At 47.3% G+C, this 17,500-nt stretch overlaps 1 protein-coding gene across 3 annotated transcripts in view; it reads left to right on the top strand.

Moving 5' to 3' along the window:
* DPP4 (dipeptidyl peptidase 4) overlaps nt 1-17,500 on the top strand; it is a 100,137-nt gene that overhangs the window by 19,534 nt on the left and 63,103 nt on the right. For all 3 annotated transcript variants that reach the window (XR_008313485.1, XR_008313484.1, XM_053284918.1), the window contains exons 3-7: nt 2,020-2,109; nt 13,214-13,305; nt 14,691-14,765; nt 16,948-17,000; nt 17,096-17,168. Coding sequence is in view for 1 of the 3 variants with exons in the window: in XM_053284918.1 (XP_053140893.1) it covers nt 2,020-2,109; nt 13,214-13,305; nt 14,691-14,765; nt 16,948-17,000; nt 17,096-17,168 (383 nt within the window). In the remaining 2 variants the exon portion in view is untranslated. The remainder of the gene's footprint in view (nt 1-2,019; nt 2,110-13,213; nt 13,306-14,690; nt 14,766-16,947; nt 17,001-17,095; nt 17,169-17,500) is intronic.

Raw genomic sequence — 17,500 nt, 5'->3', positions numbered from 1 at the left:
ACAATACAGATTGGAAACTATTCCGCTCTGAAAAACTCTGCTTTATTAAAATAAAAGGCCAGACAGTTTATGTGAAAGCTCAATAGAAAGACACTTCCAAACCGTAGTGCACTTGTGCCCTCATATATTTAACTGTAAATTAGAGTAGGAAGGAAATGCAGAACGGGTGTGTCTCTGAATTTGTATGTTCTTGTGCTGTTCTTTCTTTCTTTCTTTCTTTCTTTCTTTCTTTCTTTCTTTCTTTCTTTCTTTAGGCTATACCCTTTTCCTTGTTTATATTCTGAAGTAGAAATAACCTTTAATATCTCAAAGGAATTTGTACTCACTAGCTTGCTCATCACTTTTTAAATCAAGATTTAACCAGTGGTTTTACAATCCAGGGAGTGACCAATGTAAATCTTCAGTTTCTCTTTCTACCTGTTAGGAGTGCTTAGAAATGAGAGACCATTGCAGACAGATTCCCCTTCTCTGAACAGGCTAGCCTATAACAAACATAGGCCATGTTGGACCAGGTCTCACGATCAGTGAGACCCGGTTTTAAGCTGTGAGCGGGAAGAGCGGGCTAAGCCCGCTCTCCCCGCTCACGAGCGAGCAGGGAGCCCTGAGCGGCCAGATCGGCCGCCCACACGATGGCCGGCTCTGAGACGGAGCAGGCGGGGGCTGGGGAGCTCAGGGGCCGTGTGGCCCCTGGAAGCCCCAATATGCCCTGTGCGAGCGCGCAGGGCATACTGGGGAGACACCCGAGCCGGGAGGCGGCTTTTCGCCTCCCGGCCGGGGTTCTACTCACGGGTAGCCACGTTGCCGCGGCTACTCACGAGCAAATAGCCCAGGTTTGTGGAGCGCTCGCTCTGCAAACCCAGGCTAAGGGGCAGGCTACAGGAGCGGGTTAGCCGCTCCTCAACCACCGGGCTCGACTGCAAGCCTGGTGGTTCTTACGCTCACAAAAATCAGGCTAGGATTTTCCCCGTTCTCTTACTGTATTGTGACCAATATAGGGGTTTTTGCCACCATTATATCTCCCTGCTTTTAATCATCTTCCCAGGCCATTCAGATCTCTCTTAGGTAACTTTTAAAAAAAACTTTCTGACCCAAAAGATGAGAAATCTCTAAATGTTGCCACGTTTTGTTGGACTGCTAGCGAAATCCAAACATTAGCCCGCGCACAATGAAAGGGGCCCTAATTTACTCTACATAGATGGACATCGTTGGATATAGTATTAATTGTGCTGCTATATTATGCTTAATTACTTTGTTTTGTTTTGATTTATATATTTATTTAACATATTTTTATACCGCTCAAAACTTACGTCTCTGGGTGGTTTACAACAAAAACAGAAAAGTTAAAACAGATAAATGACAAAGAAATTAAAACATTGGTTAAAATAAATGGCAACAAAAAGTTAAAACGTTATAACAGTTTAAAACCTTAAAACAATATTTTAAAACAATGTTAAAACTGTTAAAACAGTATTTAATTAAAAGCCTGGGTGAACAAATGTTTTAACTTGTATTGAGTATTTCTGATCTGTGATCGTACCAATAAAGATTGATTGACTGATTGATAGGCCATGTTCTCATGACCTGCCATAGTTAAAAGAGTTAATTATGATCATGAGTTGGGCAGGCTCCCATGGAGCATGACGTGAGAGCCTGCACTTTAGTGCTGATTGTAGTCCCCCCGCCCCCACACTGTGGTTTACTAGGATTAAAACTATAATTGTCAACTACAATCTGATCATATATGCTGATCATAGTTTAATCCTAGTTAACTGCAGTGGAGGCACTACAGTCAGCACCAAAGCATGGGTTCTCAGATCATGCTCTGCAGGAGCATGCCTGACTCACCAATTGTAGCTAACTTTGATTGTGAGGCATAGCCATATTTGTAATTCAGGCATTTCACCTGTAAATTGTGTTTTCACCATTGTGTATTTACAATACCACATTTGAGTACAAGGCAGATTGGTTTCCAGAGATGACATCCAACACTTGCCATCTTACCTTTTTCTTTCTGGACAGGTACTCCTGACCCTCGAAGGACATTTACCCTACAGGATTACTTGAGTGATAATTTTCAGTACAAATCGTACAGCTTGCAGTGGATTTCAGGTAACCGGCATGCCAGGTTTGATTTGATTTAAATCAAATCAATTTTTAATCACTATTTAAACCATGATTTAAATCACTTCACAGAATAACTCAATTTAAATGATTAAATCACTAGTCAGGAAGAGTCTGTTTAATCACAATTTTCTAGTAAAAGTTCATTCTTATTGTCTAATATAACCTTAATACATATTCAGAAATATATGGAGTTTTCATTTTTAGAAGGTAGGTACACACTGTAATAGCTACACACTTTTCATAATGCGGTTTCATTTTGGCAACCAGGGCTTGCATCTTTCTTTCTTTCTTTCTTTCTTTCTTCCTTCCTTTCTTTCTTTCTTTCTTTCTTTCTTTCTTTCTAATTTAATGTTTTTTGACATTTTGTATTTTACAACATCTTTCCCAGTTTCCCCCCACCCCGCCCCCAAGCCCAACCCTCCCTTCCCCTTTCAGCACTGGTTGAGGGGAGATGAGAAAAGAAAGGAGAGATGGAAAGAGAAAGAGGGAGAAAGAAAGCAGAAGGGGAGAGAGGGAAGAGGAGAAGGGATACTCACCATTGCACTAGTAGGTGTGGGTAGATCAGAGGGGTTTCTATTCTAAGAATAGTTCAAGGCATTTCTTTATTGCACTGTTTGCATTTCACACCCATGTGTGCCTTACTCACATTTTCCCTTCTACAATAAAGGATACACTCTGAAAAAGTTTCCTCAGGACTGCATGAATGTGTTCTGTTCACTTTAGTTTTCACTTTCTATCCCCCTCCCCTATCCCTTGCATTTATATCCAGATGACTCCTCCTCACTCAGATCTACTCCATCCCTCCAGTTCTCTATTCATCTATAGACCTTCTTTGCTTTTGCATTTTTAAGGCGGGGGGAGGGACAAAGGCATGTGTCTGTGTTGTATGTACACTACCTGCAGAATAGGATTGATCAGGTCTGTTATCTCTCATCCCTTTATCATTAAAATGTTAAAATGTTCATAGAATATAATTAGAGTTTATATAATATTGATTAATATTCATGATTATATCTTTGACAGGTTCTTTTTAAATGATTAAAACATAAATTTAAATTTTAAGAGAATAAAAAATCCGTTTCTTAATTATTATTTTTAAAGCATTGATTTTTATCAACCCTACAGCATGCACTTCTGGGTGACATTATTCAAAAGTATGTGCTTTCAGCATGTCTGCAACACACAGAGTAAGCATGTGCTTAATCACAGCTCTCAGATACAGCGCCTAGGTTATCACTTGTTCACAAACATAGACCTGTCCTCCAAGCATTATATAAGAACAGAGGAGAGCTGGTCTTGTGGTAGCAAGCATGAATTGTCCCCTTATCTAAGCAGGGTCCTCCCTGGTTGCATTTGAATTGGAGACTGCATGTGAGCACTGTAAGATTTTCCTCTTAGGGGATGGGGCAGCTCTGGGAAAGAGCATCTGCATGCTTGCATGCACAAAGGGTGAGGGGGCTGTGGTGGGGGCAGGCGGGGGGCTCAGTCAAGTACTAGCACAAGCCAAGCTAGTATGAATTAATGAGGCGGGCCTCACGATCAAAGACACCCACCTGGCGAGGGTGAGCTGGGAGAGCGGGCTTAGCCTGCTCTCCCCGCAGACGATCAGCCAGTCTGCTCTGGGTGGCAGCAGCGGCCACTCACACAACTGCCGGCTCCGTCACGGAGCCAGCCGGGGCTGGGGAGTTTGGGGGATGCACGGCCCCCGGAAGCTCCAGTATGCCCTGCGCGAGCGTGCAGGGCATACAGGAGAGATCCCCAAGCTGGGGGGCTGCTTTTTAGCCTCCCGGTCAGGGGTCTCCTCGTGAGTAGCCACGGCTACTCACGATTTCAAAAACTGGGTTTGAGGAGCACTTGCTCCGCAAACCTGGTTTAAACACTGGGCTACAGAAGTGAGTGACCCACTTAAGAACTACCAGGCTTGTAGGCGAGCCCGGTGGTTCTCACGGTTGTAGAAAATCGGGCTAACGGAGGCTAGCCCGATTTTCTACAATCTTGTGAATAGCCGCAATATGTGTTTGGGATAATTGGTCCTTGTTTTTTGTCCTATTCTCACAAAAGCTTTTGTAATGATTACATCAGCCCAGTAAAAACTGGCTCTTGGTCAATTGTTGGCCAATAACTGGCCAACAATTCCCCCAACTAGATCAGTTTCAGTTTGTGACTCATGAGGATGTGGACAAGCTGCTTGGATCGGTGAGACCTACCATTTGTTCTCTTGACCCTTGTCCATCATGGCTTATTCTGTCTAACAGGGAGACTGTTGTAGGCGGCCTGGTAGAAATCATAAATGCTTCTCTGAGGGAGGGCAGGATGCCTCCTTGTCTTAAGGAGGCAATTACAGTATTAGACCTCTTCTAAAGAAGCCTGCATTAGATACCTCAAAGCTGAGCAATTATAGGCCTGTCTCCAACCTCTCGTGGCTGGGCAGGGTAATTGAGAGGGTGGTGGCCTCTCAGCTCCAGATGGTCTTGGAGGAAACTGATTATCTAGACCCATTTCAAACTGGTTTTTGGGCGGGCTGTGGGGTGGAGACTGCCTTGGTCGGCCTGATGGATGATCTCCAGTTGGGAATGGACAGAGGAAGTGTGACTCTGTTGGTCCTTTTGGACCTCTCAGCGGCTTTCAATACTATCAACCATAGTATCCTTCTGGAACATCTGAGGGGGTTGGGGGTGGGAGGCGCTGTTTTACAGTGGTTCTGCTCCTACCTCTCTGACAGGTTCCAGATGGTGTCGATTGGAGATTCTTGCTCTTTGAAATCTGAACTTAAGTATGGTGTCCCTCAAGGCTCCATGCTCTCTCCATGCTTTTTATCATCTACAGGAAACCACTGGGAGAGATCATCAGGGGGTTTGGAGTTGGGTGTTATTAGTATGCCGATGACACCCAGATCTACTTCTCCATGTCAGCTTCTTCAGAAGATGGCATATCCTCCCTAAATGCCTGCCTGGAAGCAGTAATGGGCTGGATGAGGGAAAATAAACTGAAGCTGAATCCAGAGAAGACAGAGATACTTATTGTGAGGGGTCAGAACTCCAGAGACGATTTTGATCTACCTGTTCTGGATGGGGTCACAGGAACAGGTCTGCAGTTTGGGAGTACTTCTGGATCCATACTTCTCCTTGGTTTCTCAGGTTGAGGCGGTGGCCAGGGGTGCTTTTTATCAGCTTTGGCTGATACGCCAGCTGTGCCCGTTTTTCAAGATCAATGACCTCAAAACAGTGGTACATCTGCTGGTAACCTCCAGACTTGACTTCTTTAATGTGCTCTACATAGGGCTGCCTTTGTAAGTAGTCCGGAAACTTCAGTTGGTTCAGAATGCAGCAGCCAGGTTGGTCTCTGGGTCATCTCGGAGATGTCACATTACTCCTTTGCTGATGGGGTTACATTGGCTGCCAATAGGTTTCTGTTGTAAATCTGCTGGGCTTAGCCAGACGCAGCCAGAAGCATAAGGAGAATAACAAAATTCTGTGGGAATAAATTGTCCAAACCAGTCCGTCAATCCGAAATTCAACAAGGTCCAAAGCAAAATCCAGAGGCGAGGTTAGTCAGTCCAAGGTCTAAACACTTTCAAGGAAAAACACAGGAATGCAGCCAAGTAGCACGGAAGAAACAGTTGTTGCTATCAGCAGGGAAATTCTGTTACAGGCGTCTTAAATAGGCTGAGCCCCCCGGTGCTGTCAATTAAGAGTTGCTGAGTCAGCAGCTTTGCCTGTTTTATGCATGCAAGTTTTTAGTTCTTGTTATCTTTTGGATCGGCGCCTCTCCACAGCTGGGATTGGTTGCGCCTCCTCCACAAGAGCTGCCCCACCCGGCTGTAATTCTTCTTCTATTCCCTGTATGGCAGACCCACTCTTCTTAGCAAGCTCTGGTCCTTGCCCACCCTCATCTGCTGTTTGCTCTGTCTCAGTCTTCAACTCCTCCTCGGAGTCTTCCAGCATGCCCATGGCAGTTTCTGGGCAAAATACAAAGTGCTAGTTATAACTTATAAAGCCCTAAATGGCTTATGTCATGGATATTTAAGAGAGCGTTCTCAGTTCCTGATGCCAGGGACATCTCTGGGTTATCCTTTCCCACCAGCTCCAAGCAGGACAGATACTGTGAAAAAACAAACAGAAAGTGCCCGCCCACTTGGGGCTGCAGAGGATAACCCCGCCCCAGTTCTTTCTGTCCTCGCTTCAGCTCCAGCAGCAGATTTTCTTCTCTCCTGGTCTTTCTCGAATTTGACTCTCTCTTTTGCCTCTTAACTGTACTTTTCTGTCAGCTTTTTCCTTCTTTACCTTGTTGTGTGTGTTCCCTAACCAAAAAAAAAAAAAAAAATTGTTAGTCTTCTCCTTACCTCATTCAGCTCCTCATTTCATGGGCAGCCCTATTAGGGCAAGAATCGTCTTGGTGCCCAGAGGCTGCAATCAGGACCGTTTTGGTCCGGGGCTTTCCAGGGCTTTTCACGCCCCAGCTCCGACGCGACCGAGCTTGCCGCTCTGCTCTCCAGAACCGGGGCATTCCTGCAGGCGGGAGATCTCTACACTCCCCAGCTGCTCAGCATCAAACGCAAGGTCAGAGGAGCGAGGGAAAGACATCGGGCAGTTAAAGAAGCTCCGTTTGCTTAGTTTAGCTGCGGCGACGGTGACGGCTGCCTTGGAGCCGCCCGCACCGGTCGCTCCCGGGTACGCGGCGTGTCTCCTGCCTTCGGGCCGCGAGACACGTGCTTCAGCGGCCCGGAGGGCAGCGGAGGGTGCCATCGCCATATCGAGTCCTCGTGGCCCCTCGGAAGTTTTATTGCCTCAGCAAGCTCGCCTCAGTAAGAGTGGGAAGGAGGATAAAATGGCGACGGAACTCGAAAAGGCGCGAAAGCAGCCGGCGGCCATTTTGAAGTCATCGCAGCAGGCCCCTCCGAAGCCTTCCCTGCAGCAACAAGAGCAGGTTGAGGTACCAGGCGAATCGGTAGGGGGCGGGGGAGATGTGGGCCCTAGCCATGGCGTTACTATCTCTATTCCCAAAGCGGTACCCCCAGAATGGCAAGCCTGGTTCAAGAATGCGATTGTGGACACCATTTATCAAATAAGGCCACCCCGTAAGGCGGGAAAGTCTAAGAAACGGAGGAAGCGGGACCCCTCCCCCTCGGAGTCAGACTCCTCCAGCGAATGCTCCCCCTCTCCCCCCAGGAAGGCCAAAAAGAAGATTAAGCACCTTAATCCTAAAAAACCTGTGGATAAGGGCAGTGATGCACACTCCTCTGAGTTGTCAGACCAGGGATCAGGGGTCCCTAACCCACGAAATCCCAGGCCTATTAGAACCCCTATCAGTAATGAGCCTAAGAGCCCACTCCCTGGGGGGGAAGACGCTGACCCCACAGAACCTATGCCCCAGGACCCCATGGATCCTGATAGAGAGGAGGCAGAGTGGTCAGGGGGAGACGATAACGACACATCTGCAGTGTCTCAAAGGCTCTTTGTGGCTGATGATTTTAATCCACTGATGAATAAGATTTTAAAGACTATTGGCCTTCAGCAGTCGAATAATCAGGAACCATCTAATGAAAAGGGTGATTGGGTGTTCCCCAGGGCCACCCCTAAAGAAATTTTATTGCCATTTCCCTCTCTTTTCACAGATGTAGTCAAACAAGAATGGAAGTTACCTGCAGCCAACAGAAAGCCTTTAGCTATCTCTAACCGCTTTTATGCTTTCCAGGCTGAAGTGACTGAATTGCTCAAGACTCCTGCAACAGATGCCCCGATAGTTCAGCTGGTGTCAAACTCCTTGGTCCCTAGGGATGGAGAAGTCACACTCAAAGACCCAGCAGATAAAAAAGCCGAATCAGCATTTAAAAGAGCTCATGAAAACTCAATGCATGCTACAAGAGCGGCGGCTGCGGCATCCATGGCAGCTAGGGCCTCCCTACTGTGGATTGATGGCCTTTTAAACGATCCACCTGCTGACAACATCAGATTTAGACAGCAGCTCGTTAAAATTCAGAAGGCGCAAGCCTTTATGGCGGATGCCACTCTAGATTCTGTAAGATACTCAGCTAGAGTAGCTGCAGCCTCAGTTCTCGGCAGGCACCACCTTTGGCTAAAAAATTGGGCAGTGGATAATACTTCAAGATCCAACCTGACCGCTGTGCCCTATGATGCCACTAAGTTGTTTGGGGAGGAGGCCCTCAAGGATATTTTAGTTGAGTCAGTGGACAAGCGCAGAACGATGCCCACAACAACTAGGAAGGCAGAACGCCAACCTTTTAAAAAGAATTACCAACAGTTTCAGAATTTTCAGCCCTTTCGGCCCTCCCGGCCTTTTAGAGGCCGGTTCAGGGATTTCAGACAGCAGAGGGGAACATGGGGTCGTCAGCGATTCCCTTACAGGGGTGCGGGCGGCTATAGACAACAGGGCTCGCAGCCTAAACAAAAACCGCAACAATGACTGCAAAGTCATCAGGTTGGGGGGTCGCCTGTCAGAATTCTCCCACGCTTGGGAGTCTTCAGTCAACGACTCCTGGGTCCTGTCAGTGATTCAGCAGGGCTACAAGATAGAATTAAACACCCCTCCTCCCCCCAGGTTCATTCCAACGCCTCAATCTCGCTGCACCCTCAAACACGCAGACATGATGCTCGCCATCGAGCATCTTCTGCAAATTGCTGCAATAGAACCCGTCCCATCCTGTCAGGAGGGGGGGGGCGTTTATTCTATCTTATTTACCGTCCCAAAGAAGGACGGAACAAAAAGAGCAGTCCTGGATCTCAAATTTCTCAACAAGTTCGTCAAAAAATACCACTTCAGGATGGAAACTCTCAGATCAATAGCGGAAACTCTGTTGCACATGGACTTCTTGGCTTCCATCGATCTGAAAGAAGCGTATCTACATGTGCCCATTCACAACGACAGCAGACACCTCCTGCGCTTCAAATACGCCGGCAAGCATTTCCAGTACACAGCCTTACCGTTCGGCCTATCAGCGGCCCCCAGAATCTTTACAAAAGTTCTGGCACCCTTGGTCGCCCTCCTGCGCGTGAGGGGTATCAGACTGTTTGCGTATTTGGACGATCTGCTCCTGAAAGCCCCCACCCTCCAGGAGGCTCAGCGGGACTTACAGGTCACCCTCGGGGAATTGGAGACTCACGGATTCCTCATCAACTACCACAAAAGCAACCTGGAGCCAACACACCACCTGCAACATCTCGGGGTGGTGATGAACACAGAAGAGGATCGCCTGTACCTACCTTGGGACCGCTTCGAAATCATCACAAAGGAGGTCAAGTCGGCACTGATGTCATCAAAAAGTCGACTGATGTCCCTCTCCAGGCTATTGGGTCTCATGGTTGCGACCTTGGACGTCGTCCCATGGGCGAGACTCCATCTTCGACCCCTGCAATGGTTCCTCCTACCTCACCAACACTCCATCGCAAAGAAGAAGCTCCTGTACCTGCAGATACCGAAGCAAGTGCGCCAGGCCCTAAGATGGTGGTTGAGCCCGCTCAACCTGTTTGCAGGAAGAGAATTCCTCGATCCACCAAGAGTCTTGGTTACGACGGATGCCAGCGACCGGGGATGGGGAGCTCATTGTCTTCATCTTTCGGCCCAGGGTCGCTGGGATCCTGCGGAAAAAGCACACAGTATCAATTGGAGAGAACTGAGAGCCATCCGGTTAGCACTCGCCGCCTTCCAGACAACAATTCGGGATCGCCACGTCCTAGTGAAAACGGACAACACGACAGCGAAGGCACACGTCAATCGTCAGGGGGGCACTCGATCCCACTCCCTTCACCTGGAGGCAATGCTACTATTACACTGGGCGGAGGCCAATGTGCGTTCTCTAATAGCTCATCACCTCAAAGGGGAGCTAAACACAAAGGCAGACTGGCTAAGCAGGGAGGACATTCATCCCGGGGAATGGAGTCTTCACCCAGAGGTCTTCCACCTGCTAACCCTCCGCATGGGCGTTCCCTGCATGGACTTGTTTGCGTCCCCGATAAACTCCAAAGTGCACCAGTTCATGTCCAGGTTCCCCTCTCAGGGAGCGGCATCAGTGGACGCCCTTGCCAGCCCGTGGCCCGAGGGACTGTTGTTTGCATACCCCCCGACTCCGCTACTGACCAGGGTCCTCAGGAGGATTCGCCTCTTGAGGGCCCGAGTCATATTAATCGCCCCCTTCTGGCCCAGAAGACCATGGTTCCCGGAACTCGTTCTCATGGCAGAGGAGGAACCATGGCAGCTACCTGTCAGAGAAGACCTGCTTTCCCAAGGACCGGTTTACCATCCCGACCCGGCGTGGTTAAGGCTGACCGCTTGGAAACTGAACGGAACTTGTTGAAGGAGTTCGGATACTCCACGGCGGTCACGAACACGATCCTGGCATCCAGGAGGCCTTCCACGAATCGGATATACCAGACAACCTGGCGGGCGTTCCTCAAATGGTCTTCCCTGCACTCCATCCCTCGAGGGTCGGCTTCCATCAAACACATCCTACAATTCCTTCAAGATGGGTTAGACAAGGGCCTCAAGCCCAACACTCTAAAACGCCAGGCTGCGTCATTGCTGGGCCTTATCTCAGGCAGACCCCAAGAGTATCTGTCATCGTACCCACACTTGCAACGTTTCCTGAGGGGAGCTACCCTACTATCTCCCCCAGTAATACACAGGTTCCCATCATGGGACCTCCATCTGGTCCTCTCCGCATTACAGCATCCTCCGTTTGAACCGATATCATCCATTCCACTAGAAACACTGTCGAAGAAATTGGCCTTTCTGGTGGCTATTACGTCAGCACGCCGTGTGTCGGAATTGAGGTCTCTTTCGGTCGATAGAGCGTTCTGTGTGTTCCAAAAGGAGGCGGTACGGCTCATCCCTGATCCTTTCGTGCGCACGAAGGTGCCGTCCACTTTTCACCAATCTCAGGACGTTTTTCTGCCTTCCTTCTGCCCTCATCCGACGCATGCACGTGAAAAGCTCTGGCACAAACTGGATGTGCGTAGATGCTTGAAAGCCTACATTAAGCGCACAGCTTCTTTACGCAACACCAACACCATGTTCGTGGAAGTTCGAACAAAGGGAAAGGGGTCCGCCGTTTCCGCAAGAACCATCGCTCGATGGATTAAGGACTGTATAGTACTGGCTTATCAGTCTATGCACAAGGACCCGCCTCCCGGAATCACAGCACATTCCACTAGATCGGCAGCGACCTCAGCGGCCTTCTCAGCGCACGCACCGGTTCAGGATATATGCAGAGCGGCAACATGGTCTACGCCCTCAACCTTCACAAAACACTATAAAATTGAGACGCACGCCACTGTCCAGGCGGCCGTCGGCAGGAGAATCCTTCAGCAGGTCCTTCCACGGGACTAGGCAGAAGCGGTTGCCCTCCCTGTTGAACAAGCTGGGGTATATCCCCAGAGATGTCCCTGGCATCAGGAACTGAGAACGGAGCATTGGTGTTCACTTACCGTGAAGGCTCCTTCTGGTTCTTGATGCCAGGGACATCTCGACCCACCCAGTGGTACGCTCTGCCTGGTCCCGTCGGATGGAAGGTTCGTCCCTATCTCTTAGACAGGATAAACACGTGTCTCTCCTTACTAAACGGTACCTCTCCGTTACAGTTCTATTTGTTGTCTTTGGTCTTAACCGGTTACATGTTCAGTTTATGTGTTGCTAATACCTCGCTCGAACAGAGAACTGGGGCGGGGTTATCCTCTGCAGCCCCAAGTGGGCGGGCACTTTCTGTTTGTTTTTTCACAGTATCTGTCCTGCTTGGAGCTGGTGGGAAAGGATAACCCAGAGATGTCCCTGGCATCAAGAACCAGAAGGAGCCTTCACGGTAAGTGAACACCAATGCTCCGTTTTCTTCACTACGAACCCCACCACCCATTGAGGTCATCTGAGGAGGTCTGTCTCCAGTTACCGCCAACTCGCTTGGTGGTCACACAGAGACAGGCCTTCTTGGCTTCTTGGCCCTGAGATGGTGGAATGCACTCCCTGCTCAGTTACAATCCTCCCCATCTCTGGCTATTTTTTAAAAAACATTTGAAAACCCTTTTTTTAACCCAAGTTTTCTCAGGTTTTTAATTAAATATACTCAGCTGGGTCTCACAGTCAGTGAGACCCAGTTTAGCAGAGTGAGCGGGAAGAGCGGACTAAGCCCGCTCTCCCCGCACACAAGCAGGGAGGGAGCCCTGGGTGGCCGGATCGGATCAGCCACCCACACGATTGCCGGCTCTGTTACAGAGCTAGTGGGGGCTGGAGCTCGGGGGCTGTGTGGCCCCCGGAAGCTCCAGTATGCCCTGCATGAGCATGCAGGGCATACTGGGGAGACCCCCGGAGCCGGGAGGTGGCTTTTCACTGCCCCTCTGGGGGTCTACTCATGAGTAGCCATGGCACGGATCCGTGCCATGGCTACTCACGATCGGAAAGCCTGGGTTTGCAGAGGGCTCACTCCGCAGACCCGGGCTAAGGGGAGGGCTAAAAAAGTGGGCTAGCCGCTTGTAAGCCTCCGGGCTCGCCTGTGAGCCCGGTGGCTTACACGATCAGCCAAAATCGGGCTAGGCTCTTCTAGCCCGATTTTTGCTCATTGTGAGAATAGCCCACTGTTTTTTTTAATTTTATGTTTTTTAAATTATTGTATTGTTTTAACTTTTATATGTGTTATATGTTGAACTGTTTTAACTTTTATATGTGTTGTTATATGTTGAACTGTTTTAACTTTTATATGTGTTTTAATTGTTGTTGTCTGCCCAGAGACGTAAGTTTGGACAGGCTATAAATTTAATAAATAATAATAATAAAAAATATCTCCAAATTCTCTCCATTCTGTACAGGAGTGTGTGTGTGTGTGTGTGTGTGTGTGTGTGTGTGTGTGTGTGTGTGTGTACATGCGTGCGTGTGTATCTTCTGCTACCCATGTTATGGGGAGCCTACCCAATCAGTGTCCTCTTTTCCCCGCCTCTTTTGAAAGGATGGCCAATTTGAAAACTAAGCAATGTTTCAGAGTTTTGAATTGCTACTTGTTATGAAGTCTTTGTTATGCATCATGTGATGTTAAACTAAAGACTAATTCAAGAAAAATTGTTACTGAATTACTTCCTTCTTTTTCTCTTAGGAAATAAGTATCTCCAGACAAGACAGAACAACATCTTTCTCGTCAATGTTGATGATGGAACAGATTCTGAAATCTTCACAAATAGCACATTAGTAAGCGTCCATGAATCCCCCTCCCCTTGGCCTCGTGCAGAGGGGAGGGAGTTTGTCCCAGCCCTGCCCTGCACGAGGCCCAAGAAGCGGGCTGATTGGCCCCTTTGATTTGAGGGTGTGCTTTCGGCTGCGATCGGCTGATCCACGCCCCAGGCTCTTCAGTTTGGCCTGGGCACTCAGTTGGGTTTCGGAAGAAGGGCCTCGGTTTATTGGTTAGAAATGCGGGGTATGCTGTGGAGTCAGCTGCTTCCCGCCATCCGGGACCATTTAGTTAGCTTTCCTGCACCCAATATTGTTATCATCCATTTGGGTTAAAATGATTTAGGCAGGCGGACTGGCCTCTCTATAGTTCGGCAAGCCTCCTCTGACTTGGCGGTTTTGCAAGGATGGATACCTGGGGGATACTGTGGGTCAATTGGTTACAATGCAGGGTTTGGCGGGGGGTCCAGAATGGGCTGGGCATTGAAAAAGCCCGACGTAAAGCTTCGGTAGCAATAGGAAAACTGGTGAAAGCAGCTGGGGGGGAGTTTGTAATGCAGCCGGGTCTGACTGCTCGTTTCCCTGAGTTGTTCCACCCTGATGTCATTCACCTTTCCAAAATTGGGTGTGACCTGTATTTGAGCAACATCCAGAGGGGGCTTGCCGAATTTTTGGAGAGTTATGGGGCTGGGAGGTCAAGCAATGGCTAACCTCCCTGTGTGGCAGTAACAGTCCGGGCTGGGGGGTAAGTTGAGGGATAGAGTATCGGTGAGCACCCTTGGATATTTAAAGGTTGATTGATCAATTGCTCCTTTGTGGCCTGTGCGGCACGGGGAGAATGGATTGCCATGAAACCTCCTTCAGGACTTCACCAACCTTTGGGCTGTGCGGTCCGGGGCGGGTGAAGACCTTGAAGTATCCAGATCCCCTCTTCTAAAGGGGGCGGTTGGCTTTGAAGGAATTAGGCGGGGCGTACCTGCCTGTTTCCTGAGCCAGGGTGTGTCGCCCAGTAAGGCGATGGGTAGGACTTTAGCATCCTAGCCCGGGCCTAGAGGCCCGCACTGTTCTTTAAGGATGATTAATCACCTGGCGTACCAGTCCGCCATGTCTGTTGTTTCTGTTAATAAAGTTGTGGCCCTTTTACCCATAATAAGTCTACATGTCTTCTTGGGGCTGGGGGCTGGGGACAATACAACACATCTCAGTCCCTCAAGAGAGCTATGGATTGTATATGCCTTCATTTTGTTTTATTTTTATATTTGTACACCGCCATAAACCATCATCTCTGGGTGGCTTACATCAACATAAAACAGATTAAAACAGGGATTAATGTTGTTATTGTTGTTATACAATGCCTCCATGTTGTTATTGCCTTTTAATGCCTTTTATCTTTTTTATGTCAACAGGCATATTATAATGCTTCTGAGTCAATACTGTCAGCAGACCAAAAGTATGCTCTTCTGCGATACAATTATGAGAAGGTAATGACTTCTCTTCTAATTATGTTGCTTCCAATTATTTTGTTTTTTATCACTAGAAAAGATTCAGTTTCTCTATAGTATTGGTTCACTTTGGCCTTCTGGTAGATCAGGGTAGGGAATATATGTTCAGACCAGTATATGTTCAGACCATATTGAGGCTATTCACATGCACGTGCAGGAAGCTCAGCCCAGTTTTACACGCGCATGTGTATTGTCGGGATTGGGCCCGAACCCAGTGGCACCGCGGCAGCAAACCCACTTACCGAGTCTCCCTCTAAAATGAGGTTAGGAGAATCAGCACTCTCCTAACCTTGTTTTCCCAATTGTCTGCCAGACCGCTGAGAGCTTGGGGAGAGGAGGGGGGATCCCCATAATGCACCATGCACTCACACATGACACATCCCAGCCCCCGGCTCTCCCTGCTGCCTGGGCCAGCGGGGAATTATCTGGGCACACAGGGAGCATGCCCAGGAAGGTAGGTTTAACCCACTTTCCCCACAGCCTGCCCTCAAGCCCTTCTCACTGCTCGTGAGAAAGGACTCATGATCATGCACACACTTCTGTCCCTTCATAGGGATTGAACTGACAGATCTTTCTCCCTTCAGTTCAGATTAAGAGGTTTAGGGCTGTGCCTACCATCAGGGAGATGGATCTGATTTCGCTTCAGATACAAAGAAGAAGGATCTGACATATCAGTTTGATCCCTATGAAGGGACAGAAGTCCACAAGTGGAAGTGAGAATCTTCCTGAATTGCCACTGAGGAAGACTGCATATAGTCAAAATGCATCTGGCAAAACCACAAGGCTGACTGGATACTCTATCTTCCAATTGAATGAGGCACTGCAATCATATGGAGATATTTGTCCATACTTCTCCCACAAGTTGACAGCATGATATTTCAGATATGAATAATTGGATATATTTTTCTATTTAATTTTCTCAACCGAATAGACAGTGAATATTCTTATGAGACCTCCATCTATTATCTTTTATGAACTCAATTTTGTTATATGGACATATTCTGTTGACTGAGGAATCATATCCAATTGTCAGGATAGTTTTTTAAATGTATGGTGTATAGTTATTATATTAAACATAATCATTATATAATTTGGATTCTCTTTTGATACTGTAAAATCCTCTGCATGCAAACTCCTAAAAAATACGTTCTAGGACCACCACAATATCTAGGACCACCACAAAACCTTCCAATGTTCCCTTGTGAACTTGGGCTTCTACTTCAAATGCAAATTTGGCAAGACTGCAGTTAGGAGTTTGTACCTGCCTGCCTCCCACTACTGAGTTGGGAAAGGCTCAGAGCTGCTCTGAAGTGGAGCATGGGCGCTCCGCTTGTTCCACTTCTCTGAGCTGGGGGGGTCAATTTCACGCTCTCAGGGTGGGGGAAAGACACTCGCCATGGTGATTGTAGAAAGTGAATTTGTGGGCCCACCTTTGTTGTTTTGTTCCTTATTATTTAATTGATTGATTGATTGATTGATTGATTGCATTTCTATACCTCCTAGTATAGAAATCTCTATGCGATGTACAGATTAAAACATAATATTTTTTAAAAAGTAAAAACAATAACAATATAAAACAAAACATTTAAAATTCATAAAAACAGATAAAAATTACATTACAGTAGATAAAAACACACATTTATTTCAATTAAAAGCCTGGGAAAACAGGTATGTCTTCAAGGTCCTCCTAAAAGCAAAACATCAACAACAACAACAACAAACAGGCCTCACACATTTTAAAGAAGACATGGCAAAAACCTTTCAGAAGGAAAAGAATGTTGTTTAGTTGTGAGAGAGAAAGTGGCTCCACAGAAAAGTGATTCCTTGGGCTTTGTATGTTATCTGGACATGCCCAAGCACATATGTTCCATTCCTATTAAGAGATCTGTACACACACAGTTTGGGGATGTGTGACAAAATACACGCTCAGCCTCCTGGATCCCAGTATGGAGGACAGAAATGTCTGCAGGACTAGAGATATTGGTCCTTCCTAGTCTAACCCATTAAGTATGATCTAACTCCTATTTACACTCATTATATCAAATGAATAAGGATGTGGTTAGGAAAAATGTTTTGAATGCTAGCCTGATGCATCTTCAGCAAATTCTTCTGGCTTGTCTAGGTATGAAGTTTCCCTCATATACAATTATTTCTCTTGCAGGTGTGGAGACATTCATACACTGCATCATACTACATCTATGATCTGAATACTAGGTCGGTAGCACTACAGTATTGTCAAAGAGTTAGAACACCACAAGTCACATTATGCTTACTTGACTTGTTTTCTTTCTGTTTTCTTTTCTCCCTAGCTCTTTAGTAACTGACAACCAACTTCCTACCAATATCCAGTACATATCCTGGTCACCTGATGGTCACAAACTGGTTAGTCAAAGCATGGAACTCCGTCCACATCCCAATTATTGGCAGCATTCCCATTACATGTTTGCATGACTCTGGATTGTAGCGACTACTCTTAAAATTTGATCTAATTCCACATATCCCAGATACTTTTAAGTTACAGATATATACATGTTATGCTTTTCCTTATTGTTTCCCACCATTTGCTGTGTAGCCTAACAGGGGCTTTCTCTGCACCAGATCTTAAGCTCAACAGACTGCTTGTCTGAACTTCCCTCCTTTCTGCTCCTTTCATATTCATCAGAAATGGGGTGCTTTCTATCCATTTCATGGAAGGAAAATAGAGTGGAGAGCCA

Source organism: Hemicordylus capensis, chromosome 1 (assembly GCF_027244095.1).
Source record: "Hemicordylus capensis ecotype Gifberg chromosome 1, rHemCap1.1.pri, whole genome shotgun sequence".
Classification (NCBI taxonomy): Eukaryota; Metazoa; Chordata; class Lepidosauria; order Squamata; family Cordylidae; genus Hemicordylus; species Hemicordylus capensis.
The sequence above is the reverse complement of the archived record's forward strand: the minus strand, read 5'-3'. Positions and strand labels throughout refer to the sequence as shown.